General features: G+C 40.2%; 1 protein-coding gene across 1 annotated transcript in view; it reads left to right on the top strand.

The window, feature by feature from the left end:
- appl2 (adaptor protein, phosphotyrosine interaction, PH domain and leucine zipper containing 2) overlaps positions 1-22,968 on the top strand; it is a 29,977-nt gene that overhangs the window by 2,259 nt on the left and 4,750 nt on the right. The window contains exons 4-19 of the mRNA XM_047159954.2: positions 3,384-3,455; positions 4,995-5,082; positions 5,323-5,364; positions 5,466-5,524; positions 7,413-7,559; positions 7,739-7,821; positions 10,997-11,149; positions 13,631-13,819; positions 15,508-15,550; positions 15,661-15,717; positions 18,943-19,037; positions 19,307-19,456; positions 20,396-20,448; positions 20,734-20,908; positions 21,023-21,059; positions 21,222-21,377. Of these exons, the coding sequence (XP_047015910.1) occupies positions 3,384-3,455; positions 4,995-5,082; positions 5,323-5,364; positions 5,466-5,524; positions 7,413-7,559; positions 7,739-7,821; positions 10,997-11,149; positions 13,631-13,819; positions 15,508-15,550; positions 15,661-15,717; positions 18,943-19,037; positions 19,307-19,456; positions 20,396-20,448; positions 20,734-20,908; positions 21,023-21,059; positions 21,222-21,377 (1,599 nt within the window). The remainder of the gene's footprint in view (positions 1-3,383; positions 3,456-4,994; positions 5,083-5,322; positions 5,365-5,465; positions 5,525-7,412; positions 7,560-7,738; positions 7,822-10,996; positions 11,150-13,630; positions 13,820-15,507; positions 15,551-15,660; positions 15,718-18,942; positions 19,038-19,306; positions 19,457-20,395; positions 20,449-20,733; positions 20,909-21,022; positions 21,060-21,221; positions 21,378-22,968) is intronic.

Genomic DNA, 22,968 nt, shown 5'->3' with positions numbered 1-22,968 from the left:
TCACAATTTTTTCCATCCTGGATCACGAACTGATCATGATTGTTTTTCACCTTGTTGTCTTTTTGCACGTTACTAAACAGAGCAAACCAACCCTTTTTTTTTTTTTTTTTTTTTTTTTTTTTTTTTTTTGCTATCGATGAAACTTTAGCTTTTAATAAATAAATAAATAAATGAATAAATAAATGCATACCTCAAAGAAAAAGAACAATATCTTTTCAGGCAAATTTGAATAAAGTGCACTTCCCAACAGTTATTTCTAAAAAAAAAAAATGGCCAGTGTATTATGGATGGCAATATATATATAAAAAAAAAAAAGTTAAATGAAAAGTACCACTGATGAACGTCTTCAGTGTTTAAAAGTGCGATAAATGGGAAAGTGATTGACAGGTGAGCGAGTGAGTATTTAAACATGTTAACGAAATGTGATTCGCATCCAAACAGTCGAAAAGAAGGGTTTTAAGACATTTCTTAGAATAGTTGATTCGTACCGAGTGTCAGATATTTTTTTTAAATATTGTTTAAATATTGAATAGTCCGGCTGAGTTGGTTTCACATTTTTAAAATAAGCACTTTTGGTTTTTATCATGCTTCTCTCGGCATTCTGTGTACTGCTGAGGAATGGCGTGTTAGAGAAACGTTTGAGACTTGCTAAGTTATAACAAGGATCAACTAATTTACTTATTTATTTATTTATTTATTTATTTTACCATAAAGTTGCTTAACACCCACGTTTTTGACTGTTGTATGGGTGTTACATGCTTGGCCGGGTAAAATATCACAGCAGAAGTGATGTCTTTTCAGCGCTTACTTATTTTCTCATAAGTAGTGCATTTTTCAAATGAACGTGTTATTGCTTGATCAGCTCTCTTTCTAGCTGCGACGCTGTTCCACTCGTGTGAACTCTGCGTTATCTGGCTTTCAGCACACTGTTTGGATGCTTTCTTCTGAATAAACCAAAGAAATCATGCCTTTGTGTATTTTCTGCAAACGGCCGTTGTTTACGCTGTGTATTTGTGTAAAATCCACCAGTTCCGTATATAACTGAAGTTGAATTTTTTTTAGAGAATAATTCATATTTGCTGCTGTGTTGCCCAACGAAATGAGAAGGAAACTTTAGCGAAGGGACCCTCCTAATCTTGGTTATAAAGCAAAATCTGGTTGTTTTAAATCGTTCACAGTCGAAAATCGTCTAAGCTCACGCTGCTTGTTGGGTCTGCCTGTGACACTACACGCGGCGGCTGAGGTGCGATCTGGCTGGTGGTTTTTACTACGCAGATTGATTAGCACACGGATGACAAACGATTGTTTCAGGAAATACGCGTTCTCGTACAGTCCGCTCTGAAACTATTGGAACAGGAAGGCCAATTCGTTTGTTTGTGCTGTGCACCAAAGACATTTTGAGATTGGGTTTGAGATCAGAAGATGGATATGAGATGAGGGATTAGGTTTTCAGCTTTTATTTCCTGGTATTTACATCTAGACATGTTAAACAACATAAAACATACGAACCTTTTGTATCGGACCACAACGATTTTTAGGCGAGCAAAAGTTTAGGAACAGATCAGCCTTGAAGTAAATTAAAGTAAATAACACTTAATATTTGGTTGCATATCCCTTGCTTGCAATAACTGCATCAAACCTGACATCACCATACGGTTGGTTTCTTCTTCCAGGCTGTTACCTCAGCCACTTTCAATTGGTGTTTGATGTTTCGGGGCGTTTCTTCCTTCAGTCTCCTCTTCAGGAGGTGAAATGCTGCTCAACTGGGTTAAGGTCCGGTGATTGCCTCGGCCAGTCTAAAACCTTCCACTTTTATCCCCTGACAAAGTCCTTTGTTGAGTTGGCAGTGTGTTGCTACCGTCATGAGCTACGTCATCAATAAAGATGAGTGAGAATGTTCCAGAAGCAGCCGTGCAAGCCCAATCCATGACGCTACCTCCACCATGTTTCACAGATGAGCTTGTATGTTTTAGATCATGAGCAGATCCTTTCTTTCTCCACACTTTGGCCTTTCTATCACTTTGGTAGAGGTTCATCTTGGTTCCAGAACTTTTGTGACGCTTCTCTGTATTTCTTTGCGAATTCCAATCTGGCTTTCTGATTCTTACTGCTGATGAGTAGTTTGTATCTTGTGGAATGGCCTCTATATCTCTGCTCTCAAAGTCTTATTCGAAAGGTGGATTGTGATACCTTCACCCCTATTGTCTTTGGGTTTTTCGTTGTTGTTCGTCATCCCCTGTTGTTTTCCTTGGCCGACCCATTCAGGGTCTGTTGCTCAGTACACCTGTGGTTTCTAATTTCTTTTTCAGGACATTCCAAATTGTTACCCAATCTTTATGGAGTGCTTCTTATTGCTTATCCATCTGATCTCAGCTTCGAAATGGCTTGCTTTTCTCCCATAGACAGCTCTATGATCTTCATGTTGGTTTATCCTTTTTAATAACAAAAGGAGTCTTCACCGGAGAAACTGAAGGCTAGGACCTAGAGTAGATGTTCAGACCTTTTTATTGTTTAAACAATCAATCTAACAGGAAACACCTGTCAGTCACATGGTCCAGAATTTTCGCCTGCCTACAAATTGGGTGGTCTGATACAAAAATGTGCCATGTTCTATGTTGTTTAACAAATCTACCTGAAAATATCTGAGGAATGTCTGAGGAAATGAAAGCTGAAATCTTAACACTCTCTTCTCATATTCATCTTTTGATCTCCAACTCAAATGTCTACGGCAAAAACAAATGAAATGCCCTTGCTGCTCCAGTAGTTTCAACGGGGACTGTATAACTGGGTTAAACACAGATAAAAATAAATATGCTCGACAGACTTGAATAATATTTATTTTGAGCGATGCGAAGACAGAGCAACTCTCATAACAAACACAGGTGGACAGTTTACTGATCTTTGTTAAGGGAACAGATCACGGTGATCATATACTTTCCTGTGTGTGTGTGTATGTATGTATGTATGTGTATGTATATATATATATATATATATATATATATATATATATATATATATATATATATATATATATATATATATATATATATATATAAAAATATATATATAAAAATATATATATAAAAATATATATATTTTTTAGTCTGTATTAATGTGGTTAACTAGCTACCAAGCTTGTGATATGTTATGTTATGTTCGCTACCACTTTTTAGGAGCTCTTACTTGCCCAGCGCATTTGTTCACATTTGTGAAAACTTAACCGTTGTACTGCGTATATACTTTTTAAATATAGCAGTTCACAGTAATCATTTTTTGAAAGGCTCATTTATGACATGAAGGTGCCCTGAATGACTGTGGCTTGACAGCTGAACACTAAATTATTCAGTGTTTTGGAGTTTGAGTCTTTTTCTTTGATGTTGCAGAACTTTGCTCTAGGGAAAGGAGATGAAGAGGTAATCAGCATGCTTCAGCATTTTGCCAAAACCATGGAAGAGGTGAGAGCACTACATGCTGTTTGTATGCTTATCTGTGTTTGCGCTTGGGTTATGAATATACTTGAATGATTGTGTAGGGCTATGTAGAGCGGTCAGTCTATAAGTGCGTGTGTGTGTGTGTGTGTACAACCCAAATTTCCAAAAAATGTAAACAAATTCTGTTCATCCTTTATTTATTGAAAACACATTATTAACACATTATTTGATGTTTTACTTGGTGGATTTCATTTATTTTTGAAAATATACTCTCATTTCAAATCTGATGACCTGCTCTGAATGGCAGCATATGTTGCTCCAAAATGTGTATATATATATCTTTCTGCATTAATGCTGCCCTCACAAATGTGCAGGTTACCCATACCATGGGCCCTGACACGCCCCCATACCATGACAGACGCTGGTTTTTGGACCCGCTTGGATGGTCCTTTTCCTCTTTGGTCCGGAGAACACGACGGCTGTTTTGTCAAAAACTATTTGAAATGTCGACTCGTCAGACCACAAAACACGATTCCACTGTGCTACTGTCCATCCCCGATGAGACCGAGTGCAGAGAAGTGGGTGGAGCTTCTGGACACTTTTGATGTATGGCTTCTGCTTTGCATAGTAAAGCCTTAACTTGCATCTGTGGATGCAGCGGCGAATGGTGTTGACTGTCGAAAGTTTACCAAAGTATTCCCGAGCCCATGACGGTTTTTAAGACAGTGTGGAATGCGGTTTTCAGCCTTCCCCTTTACGCACCGAGATTTGAGCAGATTCCTTAAATCGTTTAATTATATTGTGCACTGTATTCGGGGAATGTTGTTCTCAAAGTGTGGGATTATTTGCTGACTCCTCTGTTGGCAGATCGGCGAGCCTCGACCCATCCTTGCTATTGAAGGACTAGACTTTTTTTTAGAGGCTCTTTATATACTATGATTAGACGATTGCCTCACCTGTTTCACATCACCTTCTTATTTCAACTCGTCACATCGCTATTCGTCCTAAATTGCCCCGTCCCAACGTTTTTTGGAACGTGGTGTATGCATCAATTTCAAAATAAACGTTTATCTTCAAAAAACGATGCAGTCGGTTATGCAGAACATCAAATACGGTGTCTTTTATACGTCAAAGTACATTTACACATCACTCCTCTTTGTTTTTATTTTCCATACTGTTCCAACGTTTTTGGAATTGGGGTTGTACATATGTGTGTGTGTGTGTGTGTGTGTGTGTGTGTGTCGGTGGGTAGGCTCAGGTGGGTGGGGACATCCAGCAGGAGCGCAGGTGGAGACAGTGTGAGGTAACAGCAGGGAGGGAGATAACAGATGCGAGCTGTTCTCCCTGCCAGCAAGGTCAATGTTTCAGATGGTCTGGGCTGGAAACCTGGACTCTCATTATTTTTTTTTATTTTTATTTTTTTTTCCTTCCCTGCTACCACAGTGTGATTTATTTTCAGAAAGGGTGTGAAGATGTTTTTTTTTTTATATATATTTGATTATTTCTCCGCCCATATCCTTGCAGTCAATGTAACGTTTCCATCTGTCTTTCTCGATCTTTCAGCTGAACTCTCTGCATGTTGATTTGGCCACTCAGATGGCTGATAGGATGGTGTTTCCCATGGTGCAGTTCAGGGAGAAGGACCTGACTGGTATGGCAGTGTTACACTCATTAAACCCTCATTAAGCCCTCATTAAAATAAATTAAATGCGTCCCTCTGACACATAGTACGGCTACATTTCTGTCTACTGCACACCATCTGCACTGAAGCTTTCAACAGGAAACAGTCGCACTCCCCGCATGCATGTTAAACGTTACACGTGATACAGTCTGAAGGTTTTTTTTCTGCCGTACTAGAGTTTATATCTTTAGATCTTTTTAATTTTTACAGAAATAAGCACGTTGAAAGAGATATTTGGAATCGCCACTGACGGTAAGTCCAGGACATGTCTTCGAATCTTCTAAAGAGTGAATGGGGGTATTTTTAGGTGATTTAATTCCTCCCTTTACCACTCGTTCTCTCTTTCTCTTTAGAGCACGAGGCCGCAATGATCAAGTACAGCCGACTACCCAAGAGGAGGGAGAACGAGAAGGTACTGCAGGCAATTAAATCTAACGCTCGCTATTTATATTCACATGACACAAAGTGGAGACGAGGAAGGCGTAAATACAGAAATGCCCCATTTACACGTTGCGACGTTAACGTATACAGTCTGCATCAGGAGAACGAATCCAATCTCACACTTGAATTTACACCCGGGATTTTGTTTGCGTTCTTGTTATCTGTATTCTGTCGTTGCGTTCCATGTTTCCTGTTCAATATGTAAATAAGAGAGGATTTTATTATACAAGCTGTGGTTGGATTTCACCTTTGACCGTGCGGACGCGACGTAAAGGACACTGCAGTATGTTCGAGTAGGAGATATTGTAAATGTTATTACTGTTCAGTATGGATGAAGGAATGGAGTGAGGCCTGTTTGGAACAAATCATCCTGAGCTCTTGCACAGAAGATGACCGTACAGCAAATAGGGCCGTGTGATATGGAAAGAAAATGAAACTGCCGGGGCACAACGCACAGGACGAATCACCTAAGGGGATGTTTGTGAACTGTTCTTTGTCTTATATACTGTACTATAAACTAGGGATGAAACAGATTCGATACCCAGTATCATCATCAGACCGATACCAGCAAAAAATTCTGGATCAGATATCAGGAAAAATAAAAAAAGATATCTATAACTTGTAACAAATGGCAAAATTTGGACTAGGATTTGGAAAAGAAATTTATATTTGGAATTGGAAATAAGAGACCTTCTTCTTCTGCTTGTTGTTGTTGTTGTTGTGCTTCTTTTTCTTCTTCTTCTTTTCTTCTTCTGCTTGTTGTTGTTGTTGTTGTTGTTATTGTTGTAGTTCTTCTTCTGATTGTTCTTGTTATGTTTCTACTTCTTCTTTTCTTCTTCTGCTTGTTGTTGTTGTTGTTGTTGTTGTTGTTATTGTTGTAGTTCTTCTTCTGATTGTTCTTCTTATGTTTCTACTTCTTCTTTTCTTCTTCTGGTTGTTGTTGTTGTAGTTATTCTACTTGTTGTTATTGTTGTTGTTGTTTTTCTTCTTCTTCTGGCTAGGGTGTCTATGGCAGCCCATTGAACTTCTGGTAAAATGTTGAAATTTGGCACATTGATTGGAGAGGGTCTAAGGAACATTTTGACTAAATTTGGGCCAAGTGCTGGATTCCCTTGGTCGAGACGACTTCAACGCAGCCTATGACCTCAATTTCCGCCCAATTAGATTTTCCACAATCTTCGATTTTCTCCAAAAAAGTTGGGGTTTTTTTTTTGCTACTCGTCCTACAAATTTTCTCTAATCATCACCAACTTTGGCACACATCATCTTCAGAGTAAGCCCCAGAAAATCTATCAAAAGAATTTTATACTCTAAAAATAATTTAATACTCCAGTTACTAGCCAACGAATCTGACCGCAAAGCCGGCAAACAGGAAGTGAGGCTGTATCTCAGCAACGACTTTATGCACTGACACAAAACTTGGTAGGCAATCTCAGGACGATGACCTGAGGCTGTGCTACAAAATTCATGCCAGCCCCACCTACTGAGCCACCTACATCTACAAAAATAAATGAACAAATCAATAAGTGTAGCGCGTCTGTGAATGTGCGGCTCACCGAGTCGGGGTGCTTGGCCCCCTGAAAATGCTGCTTGCAGCTTTAGATATATTTATACTTTTTTTAATTATTATTATATTTACAATGCAAGCGTTTTTGTGTGTGTGAAAGTGCTTTAGTTTAAAATATATTAAAGCTTAGTAGTTATTAAAGAAAACGATATTGGATGGAGATCGTTATCGGCTGATACTCAAGGTTTCAGTATCGGTATCAGAAAAGAAAAAATAGTATTGTGCCATCTGTAATATAAAGAGCTAACGATATAATATATGTGCCTTTATGTGTGTGTGTGTTGTTCCACAGCTGAAAGCCGAGCTGGTTAGTGAGGTGGCGTACTGTCGGAGGAAGCAGCACCAGGCCTCCATGCAGTATTACTGTGCTCTTAACGCCTTACAGTACAGGAAGAGAGTGGCCATGCTGGAGCCCATGCTGGGATACACACAAGCCCAGGTCTGAGAAAACTCTTACGTTTTCTCCCTAAATGTATACGTACGTGCATAATGGCAGCTGATTTTTTTTTGAAAGAACAAAGCCGGGGTTAATCGCACCAAAAGCTTTTATGAAGGCACTGAGAGGCGTTCCATACTGTTTAAATCCCTACTGTAATTCCGCTTATCTCTTCCTCACAGATCAACTTCTTTAAGAAAGGCATAGAGCTGGTCTCCAAGAAAATGGACAGTTTCCTGGCTTCTGTGAACAGTATGTCTGAGAGGTAAAGATCCTACACAGGACATTTTATAGAAATGTTATCACGGTTACTGTGAAGATCTTACGTATTCTGTTTTTACATGCTAAGATATGTGGTTAACGTGAACGAGTCTGTCGTAGATTCCTGTTGAACTGTTTATTTGTAGCCCAAGTGCAAGCACATCTTTTTTTTTTTGTTTGTTTGTTTGTTTGTTTATGCATGTAATCCAGATCGCATTTGTGTACATACGAGGAGGAACATTTATCCTCGTTATGTTACCGTAACGAAAAGAAACCTGTCAGAGTGTGACAAATAGCTAGCATTAGTTCAGCACGCATTGAGATTTCAATCACGTTGCTGGTGTCTTAACAAGTCCAAATTACGTTCGTCTCAGCAAAACGTTCTCCAGACGTCTGAAGGAGCGTTCGTGTCCGACATCATTCTGATGATTCATTCGACACCCTGGATATCCTGCACCCACCCTAAAAGGAAAAATCTTTTCAAACGTACTTGGTTTCCTATCATGCATTATGTTGCGTGGGCAGAATGTATGCAAATACTCACCGGCCACTTTATTAGGAACACCGGTTCATCCGCTCGGTTATCCAGTCAGGCAGTTCAAATCATGCAGATGTTGGTGAAGAGCTTCAGTTAATGTTCACATCACACCTCAGAAATGTGGGAAAATGGAATCTCGGTGACTATGGTGTGGTCCGTTGCTTCGAATATTTCAGAAACTGCTGTTCTGCTAGGATTTCCACAGACAACACACATCAAGCAGAGCACAGAGCACATCAAAAAAAGCTACTTTTACTTGCACTTCTGTAGTTACAATCTGAGTGGCTATTGGTTCTGCTCTACTATAGAGAACTTTCATGCAACATGCTGGACTGAAATTGCAACACAGCAACAACTGCGGAGAATAGCAATTAGCAGTAGTAGCAAGCTAGCCACGTTAGCCGTTAACGTTAGTAATATGGTTTAATTTTATTCTGTCTGTATATTAACTGATCTAAAGCCGCTATAAACAAATTTTAAAAGTAGAGAAGGGAGACTTTATACAGTTCACAGTGTGAGCGACCATGTTGATTTGACACTCACTTTGACGTAAAGAGGGAAGGAACTGGCAGTTGAGAAGACTAGTGGACGAGTTGAAATTCCAGGTCGAGGGGCAGTTTTCTGTCACTTTTACTGGCTGTAGGCGGGGAACTTCACCTCGAACGGAGCGTACGTCAAACCTTGAAGCTGGCTGTGCTACAACAGCAGAAAAGAACTAAGGGTTCCACTCTCGTCAGCCAAACACAAGAAACTGAGGCGACGCCCAAACCGAACAATTGAGGATTGGAACATTGTTGCCTGGTCTGATGTAATCTAGGGTCAGAATTTGGCAAGAACAGTTTCAAATCCATGAACCCAACTTGTCTTGTGTCAAGAGTTCAGGCTGCTGGTGGTGTAATCGCATGGGGAATGTTTTCTTGGCGCACACTGGGCCTCTTAATACTAATCGAGCATGGTTTTCATGCAAGCGCACGTTTGAGTATTGTTGCTGACTACATGCATCCTGTTATGGCTACAATTTACCCATCTTGTGGCAATGGCTACTTCCATCATGATAATGCACCATGTCACAAAGTGGTCTCATACTGGTTCCATGAACATGACAATGAGTTCATTCTGTGATAATGGCCTTCCCAGTCACCGGATCTGAGTCTGATAGGGCACCTTTGGGATATGGTGGAACGAGAGACTCGCAGCATGAATGTGCAGCTGACGAATCTGCATCAATTATGTGATGCAATCCTATCGAGATGGACCAGAATCTCAAACAAATGTTTCAAGCACCATGTGGAATCCATGACATGAAGAATTGAGGAGATTTCGAGAACAAAGTGGTGTCCTACCCAATATCAGTATTAATGTCAGTATCAGTATTAGTATCAGTATTAGTATTAATGTCAGTATCAGTATTAGTATTAGTATTAATGTCAGTATCAGTATTAGTATCAGTATTAGTATCAGTATTAGTGTCAGTATTAGTGTCAGTATTAGTGTCAGTATTAGTGTCAGTATTAGTATCAGTATTAGTATCAGTATTAATGTCAGTATTAGTATCAGTATTAATGTCAGTATTAATGTCAGTATTAGTATCAGTATTAATGTCAGTATCAGTATTAGTATTAATGTCAGTATTAGTATCTGTATCAGTATTAATATCAGTATTAATGTCAGTATTAGTATCAGTATTAATGTCAGTATTAGTGTCAGTATTAGTGTCAGTATTAGTATCAGTATTAATGTTAGTATTAGTATCAGTATTAGTGTCAGTATTAGTATCTGTATTAGTATTAGTATCTGTATCAGTATTAGTATCTGTATCAGTATCAGTATTAGTATCTGTATCAGTATTAGTATTAGTATCAGTATTAGTATCAGTATCAGTATTAGTATTAGTATCAGTATTAGCATCAGTATCAGTATTAGTATCAGTATTAGTATCAGTATTAGTATCTGTATCAGTATCTGTATCAGTATCAGTATTAGTATTAGTATCAGTATTAGTATCAGTATCAGTATTAGTATCAGTATTAGTATCTGTATCAGTATTAGTATCAGTATTAGTATCTGTATCAGTATCTGTATCAGTATTAGTATCAGTATCTGTATCAGTATTAGTATCAGTATTAGTATCAGTATCAGTATCTGTATCAGTATTAGTATCTGTATTAGTATTAGTATCAGTATTAGTATCAGTATCTGTATCTGTATCAGTATTAGTATTAGTATCAGTATTAGTATCTGTATCAGTATTAGTATGGGAGTAAATGTTGGAATTACATTTAGATTGGCTTCAATTTACTCCATCAATTTAACTCCACCATAAACATGCACTATTAGCCTTAATAATAAGTTACTAGGCTGCATGTAAACATATTTAATGGCCAGTTCTATTGGTCATTCTGTCTGTGTGTGTGTGTGTGTCTCTCTCTCTCTCTCTCTCTCCCTCTCTCTCTCTCTCTCTCTCTCTCTCTCTCTCTCTCTCTGTCTCTGTCTCTCTCTCTCTCTCTCTCTCTCTCTGTCTCTGTCTCTCTCCCTCTCTCTCTCTCTCTGTGTGTCTCTCTCTCTCTCACTCACTGTGTCTCTCTCTGTCCTTCTCTCTCTCCCTGTGTGTGTGTCTGTCTCTCTCTCTCTCTCTCTGTAGTGTTCAGGCGCAGTTGGATGCTGAGGCAGAGAGCATGCGTATGTCTCAGAGAGAGCTGTTGTCAGTGGACGATATAGTCTACATGCCTGACCAAGACCCGACACCAGTCAACCGCACACTCATACAGAAAGCAGGCTACCTCAACATTAGGAAGTATGCAGCTCTTCTCTTACATTTTTCTCACACGGTGTGTTTTATTTAACATTACAGACATTTTTTGAGAATATTCATGTCGTTAATAAGAACTGAAAGATGCACTAAGTAGTTTTTCTCGTGGGTGTGTTTAGCTCCTACAATTTATTACTGTTCACTAGCCAGGTGGCTTTTTATGAGACAGCAAGTGAGCATTGGTACTATTAGGAAAACAGATTGTTATTAACCATTAAACATGTTGCCATGTAACATTACAAACCTTTGACTGTTAAATGTTACACATACAGAATTCTCCGCTGTAATAAGCAAATAGTTGTACTGTTAATGTAATGTTTAGATTTCCACTCCTAGCATATTCTTTATTAAATAAATGTTTAAAACACCACTGTGCCCTAGTCCCTATGAAGGCTATACTCTTCACAGTGAGAACAAAAAAGGCCAACCCTCCATAAGGGTAAAAAAATAAAAGCTAATTTGGAGTTCATTTAAAAATATCGGATATTTTAAATTCCCAAGACATAGAAGAAGAAATACAATTCTTTTTTCTGATATAGCTTACTTTTTTGTTTAGACAACAAGCCTCATTGTTCTACACAGCTTTTGCTCGGAGCTTGTCTACCTGGATGACTTTTTATCATTTAAAATCCTAAATAAACTGAAGGTTTTTATCATTTTGAAATATTTAAAGTTAAAATGTTCAATATCTTTTGAATATTAAATATTAAAAGCTCTGCAGTATTACCATGTCACGTTTTCCTCGGGTTTTATCCATTTATATTAAAGCACGTGTTCAGATGCCTCTCCAATGGATTTGCTAGAAAATGAATCATCAGGTTTTACAAACTAGCGGAGTCCGTGCCAGCTCACATGCACTCGTTCTAGCAAAATGGGAAATACCAAATATTAAGAAATTCTGTAATTAAATTATTACATTTTCTAAATAAAATGTAAAAACTAGTGCTACGTGTAAGTACAGTGCCCTCCACTAATATTGGCACCCTTGGTAAATCTGAGCAAATAAGGCTGTGAAGGCTCTGAGTCTTCTCCAATAATGCCCGATGAGGTTGGAGAATACATGGCGAGGGATCTGAGACCGTTCCTGCGTACAGAATCTCTCCAGATCCTTCACATTTCGAGGTCCACGCTGGTGGACTCTCCTCTTCAGTTCACCCCACAGGTTTTCTATGGGGTTCAGGTCAGGGGACTGGGATGGTCATGGCAGGAGCTTGATTTTGTGGTCAGTAAACCATTTTTGTGTTGATTTTGATGTATGTTTTGGATCATTGTCCTGCTGGAAGATCCAACCACCGCCAATTTTAACAAAATGTCCAGGTCCTCTGGTAGAAAAATAGTCCCAAAACATTAAAGAGCCACAACCATATTTAACTGTGGGCATGAGGTACTTTTCCATATGGCTGCCTCTCTGTGTGCACCAAAACCACCTCTGGTGTTTATTACCAAAAAGCTCTATTTTGGTTTCATCTGACCGTAGAACCCGATCCCATTTGAAGTTCCAGTAGTGTCTGCACACTGAAGACGCTCGAGTTTGTTTTTGGATGAGAGTAGAGGCTTTTTTCCGGAAACACTTCCAAACTGCTTGTGGTGATGTAGGTGACTTCAGATTGTAGTTTTGGAGACTTTCTGACCCCAAGACGCAACTAACGTCTGCAGTTCTCCAGCTGTGATCCTTGGAGATTTTTTGTCCACTCGAACCGTCCTCTTCACAGTGCGTTGATACAATATAGACACATGTCCAATTCCAGGTCGATTCCTAACATTTCCAGTTGACTGGAACTTCTTAATTATTGCCCTGATGGTGGAAATGGGCATTTTCAATGCTTGTGCTATTTCCTTATAGACACGCCCCATTTTGTGAAGCTCAACAACCTTTTGCCACACATCACAGCTTGGTCTTACCCATTGTTATGAATGACTAAGGGAATCTGGTCTGTGTGTTACCTCATATTTATACCCCTGTGAAACAGGAAGTCACGGTTGAACAATTTCCTGTTCCTAGTCACCCAGGTGTACTAAAAAAAAAAAAATGTAAAAAATCATATTGTAAAATGAATAAATCATCTGATTTTCTCATAAAGGTGCCAATAATTTGTGCACACCCATTTTTAACAGTTGGGTTTTTTTTTGGGTTGAAATATTTTATTATATATTAATAATATATTTTATTATATATTATATCAATTGCTTGATATCCATGAGAGCAGGGTATTTTTGTGAATTTTTTTTTAACAAATGGTTAAACAATAGACAGTTTTTCACAGCCTTCTTTGCTCATATTTACCACGGGTGCCAATATTTGTGGAGGTCTGTCTGTCTATCTATCTATCTCTATATCTCTATATCTATCTGTGTATCTACCTACCTAATATATCCCCTAACTATATACTAGATAGGGTTTAGATAGAGATGTCTCTCTCTGAATTGAAAATGAATTCCTCTAATGCTCTCTCCTGAATCCTGCAGTAAGACGGGCCTGGTGAGCACAGCTTGGGACCGGCTCTACTTCTTCACCCAGGGGGGGAACCTGATGTGCCAGCCGCGCGGCGCTGTGGCAGGTGGCATGGTGCTCGATCTGGATAACAGCTCCGTCATGGCCATCGAGTGCGAGGACAGGCGTTACTGCTTTCAGATCACGTCACCTAGCGGGAAAACGTATGGCAACTAACTCTGTGTGTGTGTGTTTGCGCGTATGCATAAAAATGGGTAATCCGCTGAGGGCAAATGAAAGCTCTATTAGCAGCTCAGCAGAGGCATGTCCTGGGTTTGGATTTGTACGTTTAACTTCCCACTGAGCCATTTTCATCTTAAGTGACTAGAGGGATGGAAGAAAGACAGGATCACACTCTGTGTAGCAGACAGTTTTAAAAGACACCGCCATCATACACACCAGAGCGCACGTTTACAGCAACCCTGCTGGTATTTATTCTATTAGACACCTAAATTCCTCATCATTTGAGCAAGTGTCCAAACTGAACAGCGGTCTTTTCTGGAACATCTTTCCTTTATAGATTTTCGTGAAGCAAATAACATCTGCGCGAGTGAAAAACAGTGACCTTTTATCTAATGTAAGATTACAGTGACCCGAATATAAGATTGCTCAACACATACACACACACACACACACAATCGATGCACAATTATCTGCCAAGAGAATAACACGCGTTAAAGCTTGAAATGAGTAAAAATGGCCAGAACGCAGTGTATTTGGTTTGTTGTAATCGTATAAGAGGGAAACTCTAGAGAAATCAGTCTGCGTTCGAAATATTTTCACTTGCAAAGATGGATTATTTTCACCGCACAGCCGTTGGTCTCACTGCTCCTGCTTTTGTTCTTCTGTCCTTTTTATTTCTTGCTGCACATGGCTCCTTCTCTTTCAGCGCACGGCTTCTTTTCTTTCTCTCCTCAAGCGCCCCTTTCCCTTTCCTTCCTATCTTGTCCTATCTATAATTCATCGACTAACTGAAGAGCTCAAGAGTGGACTGCTGTGCTTCTGTAGCTAGCTAATGCACTGTGTGCACCCACATCCATACTAAACTTTTAACTGAAGTGTGTGTATGTGTGTGTGTATGTATATGTATATGTATATATATATATATATATATATATATATATATATATATATATATATATATATATATATATATATATATATATATATATATATATATATATATATATACACACACACACACACACACACACACACACACACACACTTCAGTTAAAAGTTTAGTATGGATGTGGGTGCATGTATATATGTGTGTGTGTATGTGTATATATATATTTGTGCGTGTATATATATGGATGTGTGTGTGTGTGGTGGTTTGTTATGCAAGACAACAAATTACATAATGAGAATGAAGAAATGAAATGTGTTTCCGGTTGTCACAGTCAGTGTACTCGGTCTGCTTTACTCTGCAGTTCATTTTCCAAATCCGTTCTCTGAGGATCACACCTCCAAAATCAATTTCCTGCCACGATATTAATGTCTTCCTCCCTGTGAAGATGAAACACACACACAATGGGCTTTAGCATACTGGCGCTGAGCCACACGATAAAAAAAAGAACATCCACAAAGCATGGTTTAATCTAAGAGGAAATAATTATACAGATATTTTCTCTGATATTCGAGCTGTGAATGCTGTAATGAACACAAGCAGACAAGTGCCGAATACATTTGGCAGCAAAACAAGACTATTACAATAATTTATTTTTCTTTTTTTTTTTCTTTAATCTAGCTATTTATATTGTACGATCGGCACTGTGGTGTTGGTCAGACCTGTATCGATCGTAACTACGACCCGGGATGTACTTATCTCTGTCGTGTTTTCCATTTCCAGGTCTATGATTCTTCAAGCTGAGAGCAAAAAAGAGTATGAGGAGGTACGGCTTTGTTTACCATGTATACTTCGGTTGTTTGTTTGTTTTGTTTTTGTTTTTTTAATGCTAAAATAATTTCCATTTCTAACAATAACGACGTTTTCTTCCTGCAGTGGATCTGCACCATTAACAACATTTCTAGACAGATCTACCTGACTGACAACCCTGAGGTACTTCTTCTTTCCCAGCAGTTTATACTTTAAAGTCCGCATGAAATTGAGTTTTTGTGGCTTTTAATATGAATGTCAGACTTAAAGTGCACATATTATGGTTTTGAAACGTGCCTATTTTTGTTATAAAGCTCTCATACGATAGAGTTACATGCGTCCGAGGTCAAAAAACACTTTATTGTGCTCATAATTTAAATTGCAGCATTACCTTTTTACCCCCCAGTGTCAAACGACTCATTCAATGAGCCGTTCTAAAGGATTCGTTCTAAACTCCTCCTTTCAGAGAGCATACTCTGCTCTGATTGGTCAGATGACTCATTCTGTGGTGATTGGTCTAATAGGAAACACCCATTACCGTAATGAGTTTCAGCTCCGTCTGTCAGCGAGCAGCCGATGAAGACCAGAGGCGGGGCTTTTTGTTACAAACCTACGTAGGTTAGTACAGGAAGTAAAGTCTGGAATCACTAACGACTCGATTCAGCTGTTCAGAATCGATTCCTTCTTTTGGTAGTCGTTAACCCCGTTTGTCGTGCGCTTTGATTTATGAAACTTTGCAGACATTTTTACATTCACAAACAGCTCTATAACACACTACCTGAAAGGGAATATCTTCAAAACTATAATAGGTGCACTTTAATGTTATCTATAAACTCCTCCAAAACAATGGGGGGGAAAAAAGCTCTCTCTACCACCAATACGGAGCAATAATTTTGATGACTTCATTCTGCACTTCTCATCAGATTTTCTATCCAATCAAATGCTCTCTTGAATCTGAAGTGTCCCACCCTCGACATTATAAATATCACCTTGCCGTTGTTGGTTGAGAGAAAGCAAGCGCGGGTCGTAAATATGTCTTTGGCTGTTTGACGCGTGCGTTTGATTCCGTTTTCCATCTGTAAGAACGATTTAGAAGGAAATGGCTCGCTTTCCATTTTTTCAATTTCGAATACAGCCGAACGCTATTAGCTATGTAAAAAGAGGGCGGGACCACTCAGTACGTCCCGCCCTGACTTTGTGGTTCAGTGGAAATGACGTTGAATAACGCTGCGTGTTTCAAGGCACTACATGGGGACTTGAGAGAGATATTTATTAGGAGTTATTTACTGCCGTGTTTAGAGTTAGAGTTACACGGAGTTGCCAGATTATTAGATATCTAGTTACTCCACCTTCGCCTGGGAAACGATTCTACAAACTCGAGGGTGTGTTGTTTAGGAATGTTGTAGCAGGTGGAGAGATATTTGATAGGGAAGAGATCCAGGGACCGTCCTATTCGTGGAATTGTTGAATGATATGTGCTGTGTGACATGGTGTATGATCATGCTGGAGTTGTCTATTTGAATATGGATAAAGTGTAGCCATGAACATGGTGACGCAGTGGCGGTGCAGGTAGCATCGGCGCCTCACAACTCTAGATCCTGGTCCGATCCTGAACTTGGCTTTCTGTCTGTGTGGAGTTTCAAAAATCCCCTCTTCCATTTATTAAAAAAAACAAAAACAATAAGCCGTTCCACAGCTCTTTACTTTTATGTTCAGGTTCGAGGCGAGCGTGTTTGCTCCGTCAGCTCCGTCTGTCTCTTTCTCACGGGTGCTACTGAAATAAACACACATGCACATAAATGCGTGTAATAACACACAGTTGGGAACAATCACACATTACTTGCCGGTTCAGCCCGCCTCCTCTCTCCGTCCACAGCCGACACTTGACCACACCCACTCTGCCACAGTGTATACACTAACGAAAAGACATCTTAGCAAATGAAAACATCTTGAATATGGTCAAACGTATCTAGCGTTTCTTATTATAAGATCACGATAAACCGAATATAAGATCATTCGAGCGTTCTCTGGACTTTCCGGTCAGAAACGAACGCAAAATCAAGGAAACGCCGCAGTGTTCGGAGGCGCTTGCGATTTTTCAAAATTGCCGCAGATTTGGGCGGAGACGCGGCGTGTGACGTCATCACGACGCGCGTTCAGCCAAAGCACTCTTCGGTTCACGCGCGCCGAACATGAGCACAGCTTAAAGGTCTCATTTTACCAACATACATCACCGTGAAAGACCGCGCAGAACTATTTCCTGCTGGTGCATTTGGCCAATTCAGTTTTCCACAGAAAGCACGAAAAACCAAAAATTTTACAAAGCCGCAGCAGAATCATGCGTCAAAAAACATTGTCATTAGACATTAGAAATGATCTACCAATAGAATAGAAGAAAAGCTTATAATAATTCCGTAATTTAAAAAGAGATTTCCACATATTCAAGATATTTTTACTTGCTAAGATCACTTTTTTGTCATATACATACATACATACATACATATCAAATCAAATCAAATCAAATCAAATCAAATCAAGGGTGTCCAGTCTAATCCGGAAAGAACCGGTGTGGGTGCAGGTTTTCATTCCAACCAAGCAGGAGCCACACCTGATTCTGTTGAAAGCCAAGATCGACTGATTAAACAGGTGGAATCAGGTGTGGCTCCTGCCTGTTCGGAATGAAAACCTGCACCCACACAGGCCCTTTCCGGATAAGATCAGACACACCTGGTGTGCATAGTACCCTGTGATGTACTGGCATCCAATCCAAGGTGTACTTCTGCCTCGTGGCCCGGATTGGATCCAGATTCACCACGACCTTGACCATGAATGAATGAATGCGTCCTTGAAGGGATAAAACCGGGTCAGCCTTTCACATACACCGTGCTGATCAGATGCTCTTCTTCAGTGAGTATCAGAGATCCCAATGCGTGAAAGGAAAATATTCCCCACAGCATCACATCTCTACCACGGGCTTGTTCCATCTAAACATGACGACACTACGGACTCGCGTTACATACGTCAGGTCCGAAAGCACCATGCTAACGGAACACGCCGGACTCTCTTTCTGGGTTATGATTTCTGACACGGTCTGGCCGTTCTACGTCGCTTACACGATGCGTCAGATCTGCTACGTCTGGTTGTACGTAGCGGACCGCCGCTGCAGTCATGTGACCTGATTTGTTGGAATGTAGAACTTGTGTACATACAGGTGGATTTATCTAATACCCTGGCAGCTCAGTGACGTGGACTGACGAGGTGCAGGATTGTTACAGAGCAAACATTAGAATGAACTTTGATCAGTGTTTCCATGTCGTTATCGCGTGTCCCGTATGAGTGGCAGATAACGATCATGTACAACATGCTCACGAGAGTATGGTTTATTAAAATCTGTGTCGTCTTCCTCAGGCTGTGGCCATCAGGCTCAATCAGACTGCCATCCAGGCGGTTACTCCCATCACCAGCTTTCAAAAGAGAGCAGAGGGTTCCCCAAACCCTGACAGGTCAGACCCCTACCATACTAACATCTGTTAAAGGTAGAGAACACAGGCAGGCTTCACATTCAGTACTAACCAGTCTTTAGAGTCAGCGCCAAAGCGCAGGTCATTATCAAGGTATTGTATTGTCAGGATTATCCAAGTGTTGTATTAAACATGAGCCATTTATTGTGTATTTAGTGCAGTGATGTGCCCCTGCAAGTGACCATGTCATAATGTTTTGTACATTATCTGGGTTAGCTTCTCTCGGTCTTATTGTGTGTGTGTGTGTGTAGGGCTAAGCCAGGCGCAGTGGTCCCTGGCAGTATTAAGAAAGCCCCTGCTGTCCCTGAGCCTGAAGACCTGATTGCCCCTGGGACACCCATCCAGTTCGATATTGTCCTTCCAGCATCCGAGTTCCTGGACCAGAACCGGGCGGGAGGAAGGTCAGAGAACACATCACTCTAGGCCTGTCACGATAACCCATTCTGTGGGACGATACATCGTCCCAGAAATAACCACGATCTGCGATATTATCGTCGTTTTATTTCATGCCGCTGATTATAATGCTAATATAACAGCATAATAGCGCAAGTGTACACCCTTTCAAAGAGCGACGACATTTTCGATATAGATGTTGGAAAAGGAACGTCAGACAATAGTTTTCTTTCTTTTTTTTCTTTTTTTTTTGTCCTCTGACGAAAATATCCTTTAAATTTAGTCAGTGTCTTGGCATGTCATGTTTGTTTATTCGTTTTCGTCCGTTTCACCCTTCTTTATAGTCTCTTCTTCTTCAGAAAACATCGTTAGTGCATTGTTAATATCTCGCGTGTGTTTTAATTCAAGTCTAATTCTTTTCGAGTTTTTCCACTCGAAAATGCCTTTTCATCTTAAATCCGGTGAATATTAGAAGTTCGAACAGCCCTAGAGAGGACGAGAAGGGGGACAGAAGCGGCGCGAACGGCTAAAACGCCGGTGACGTTCATTCTTACGTAATCAAACGCGCGTAAACGCAACAAATGAACTCCCCCAAACGCATCTTATACACATATGAGATTAATCAGACGTTTACACTGGAAACATAAACCTAACATTGTTTTGACTGTTGTGAACAACCATTGTTTAATATAAATATATATATATATATATATATATATATATATATATATATATATATATATATATATATATATATATATATATATATATATATATATATATATATATCCATTTTTACAAATGAAATGTTGGTATTGATGAAAGTTTTGATCATTGTCCAAATTATGCTTTTGGTTCGTGTTTTTGTTTTGAAGCTTCATAATTTTTTATTTATTTATTCATCTATCTATCTATCTATCTATCTATCTATCTATCTATCGCCACAGGCGCACGAACCCTTTCGGTGAGACCGAAGTGGACGGCCCTTCGAGTGCGGACGGTGAGCCGGCATTACTGACTCTTTTGAATTGAACTGCTCATCATTTTCACCCGGGACAGCCGAGGTCAAAAAATGCCACAGGACGCGATAATGGAACTCGCAGACATCGATTCAATTTGTGCTCGCGTCAGCTTGTCAGTGCAGACGCTGCACTCCATCGCTGAAGAATTGTTGAATGGCCTTTCATTCACAGACGTGACAGTCCTTCAATAATCTCTTTCTCTCTCTCTCTTGTGTGTGTGTGTGTGTGTGTGTGTGTGTGTGTGTGTGTGTGTGTGTGTGTAGACTCCTTGCTACAGCAGGTGTTTGCCGTGCGTTTCCTGGGCTCTATGGCAGTCCGCTCTGGACATACACAGGAAGTTATCTATGAGGCCATGAGGCAGGTTCTAGCTGCTCGCGCGATACACAACATATTTAAAACCAGCGAGTCGCACCTGATGGTAACAAGCAGCTGCCTCCGGTGAGTCGGTCATGGAGGGAAAGTGTGAGTCGAGTCGCTTTCATAGCGTTAGTTTTGCATCCACATGAATACCAGATGACGTTTGGTTTTCTTCTTCTTCTTCTTGTCCAACAGGTTGATTGACCCTCAGACGCAGGTCACTAAAATCAGTGTGAGTAAGCGTGCCACCGAGTGTAAATGGTATCACCGGGCGCTGTACCTTGACCGAGTAATAGCTTCTAAACTGAGACAAAATCGAATCCGTCCAGGGTATTTCTGTCCGTTTTCCTCTAACGTCGAGCTCCGTTCTTTGTCTCCGTCTCCGTGCCGTTAGTTCCAGCTCAGGGACGTCACCCAGTTCGCAGCGCATAAGGAGAACAGCCGGCTCATGGGCTTCGTGGTGGAGGGGAGGGACTGGAACGTGGCGGATGAGGAAGGAGCGGCATCCTTCAGTGCCTTTGTGTTTGAGAGCAACACTGAGGGAGAGAAGGTAAACTGTTTAGTTCTGTTGCTAGGGGGGAAAATGGGATTGGGACAGGGGAAGGGATAAGGGAAGGTATTGTAAATTGGGACCTCTGGAATTTCAAACAGCACTGAACATGTGGCACGCTCTACGACATCACACCCGAACAGCAGTCCAATCCTTTTTTTTTTTTTTTAAAAAGTATAATAGAATAGAGCATGTGCTCCCGATTTGAAGTTAGCACCCTGCATGGCAGCTCTGCTACCAGTGGTGTGCGAGTGTGTGAATGAGAACCAGTGTAAAGCGCTTTGTAGAACTTCTAAGGTTTAAAAAGAAAAAAAAAAACCACTATATAAGTGCAGACCATTTACCATTTCGCTTTATAAGACTCGGTGTGTTTTCTGACACGGAAGTTACTTCATATTTTCAACTCCAGGGTACAGAGAATCCAGAAAGCGAAAGCTCTTCTGCCCTGAAGACATGTGACTTGCTCGAGTTAAAAAGTGCGATGTGTCGTTCATTAATAAATCTTAAAATTGTTATTGTTGGTAAGTCACCGTGGTATAAGAGGAATTTCTGTCTCCACGTAGAAACATTAAAAACACTACTCAACATGCACAGGTTTAAAGTTTGTGTAGTTCTTCATTTGCTTAACTACTGTTTATGCTGGAGTAGTGTTCGAGCCCGAGCCTATTGGATCTGCTCCGTTTGTTAAATCTTTTCCCAAATGAATCTCATTTTTGACATACCCTTGACCGACGCACCAGAACCGGTGAAAATCGACATCTGATTGGGGTTCCAGAATCGAGTGTGGCGAAACGGCTCGATAGCGCCACCTACAAAATTTCAACGTCTCGCGTTACGTTTCACCTACATATAAGAAAATCGGTAGGCTTATGGAACACGTTAAAACGTACAAAAAAGTCTCTTAGAACCTTATCCTTAACCCGACAGGAAGTCAGCCATTTTGATATTTCTCTGCAGTTCTTGCTCAGATTTTGATTTTTCCAAGCCTCGCACTTTTAACGAACTCCTCCTAGAGATTTCATCCAATCAATATCATATACAGTCAGTCTAATCTAAAGGCCTTGTTGGTGCTAAGCTACAAAGCTTTTGAGTTTTCACTGCACAGAGAAGCCGTGGCGGTCTGACAAATTTCGATGTTTTGCCATCAGCAACAGTATCTCCTTCAACCTTGGACTGAGGTGTAGGATTTAACTCAGTGTGCAGACTAACACTGTCTGTGGCTCAGAAAAAAAAAAGCACAAGTATGAACAAGTGAGGAATTAATAACAGTGGGGAAATAATGTATAGTGAGAGAAAGTGTACTATTAGAATAAACTTGAGACTGGAGAACTCTTGACATACGATTCCCTCTGATTGGTCAGAACACCTCAGCTTAGAGGAGGCAAATCACAGGTTTATATTAATGCACTCCTTCTAATACATGATCATTTCTATAGTAGCAACTTACACAGGGACTTGTATAACTGTTATTGTGAAGCTTTGGGGAAGGAACTGTTTCTCCAGTGTCAGTGCTTTGGAACAGTTAGAGGTAGAGTTTCCAGCACAGGAAAGTCTTCAGGACAAGTCGGCTTCACACTTTGTGGTTTCTCTT

The sequence above is a fragment of the Ictalurus punctatus genome, chromosome 14 (genome assembly GCF_001660625.3).
Source record: "Ictalurus punctatus breed USDA103 chromosome 14, Coco_2.0, whole genome shotgun sequence".
Taxonomy (NCBI): domain Eukaryota; kingdom Metazoa; phylum Chordata; class Actinopteri; order Siluriformes; family Ictaluridae; genus Ictalurus; species Ictalurus punctatus.
The sequence above is the reverse complement of the archived record's forward strand: the minus strand, read 5'-3'. Positions and strand labels throughout refer to the sequence as shown.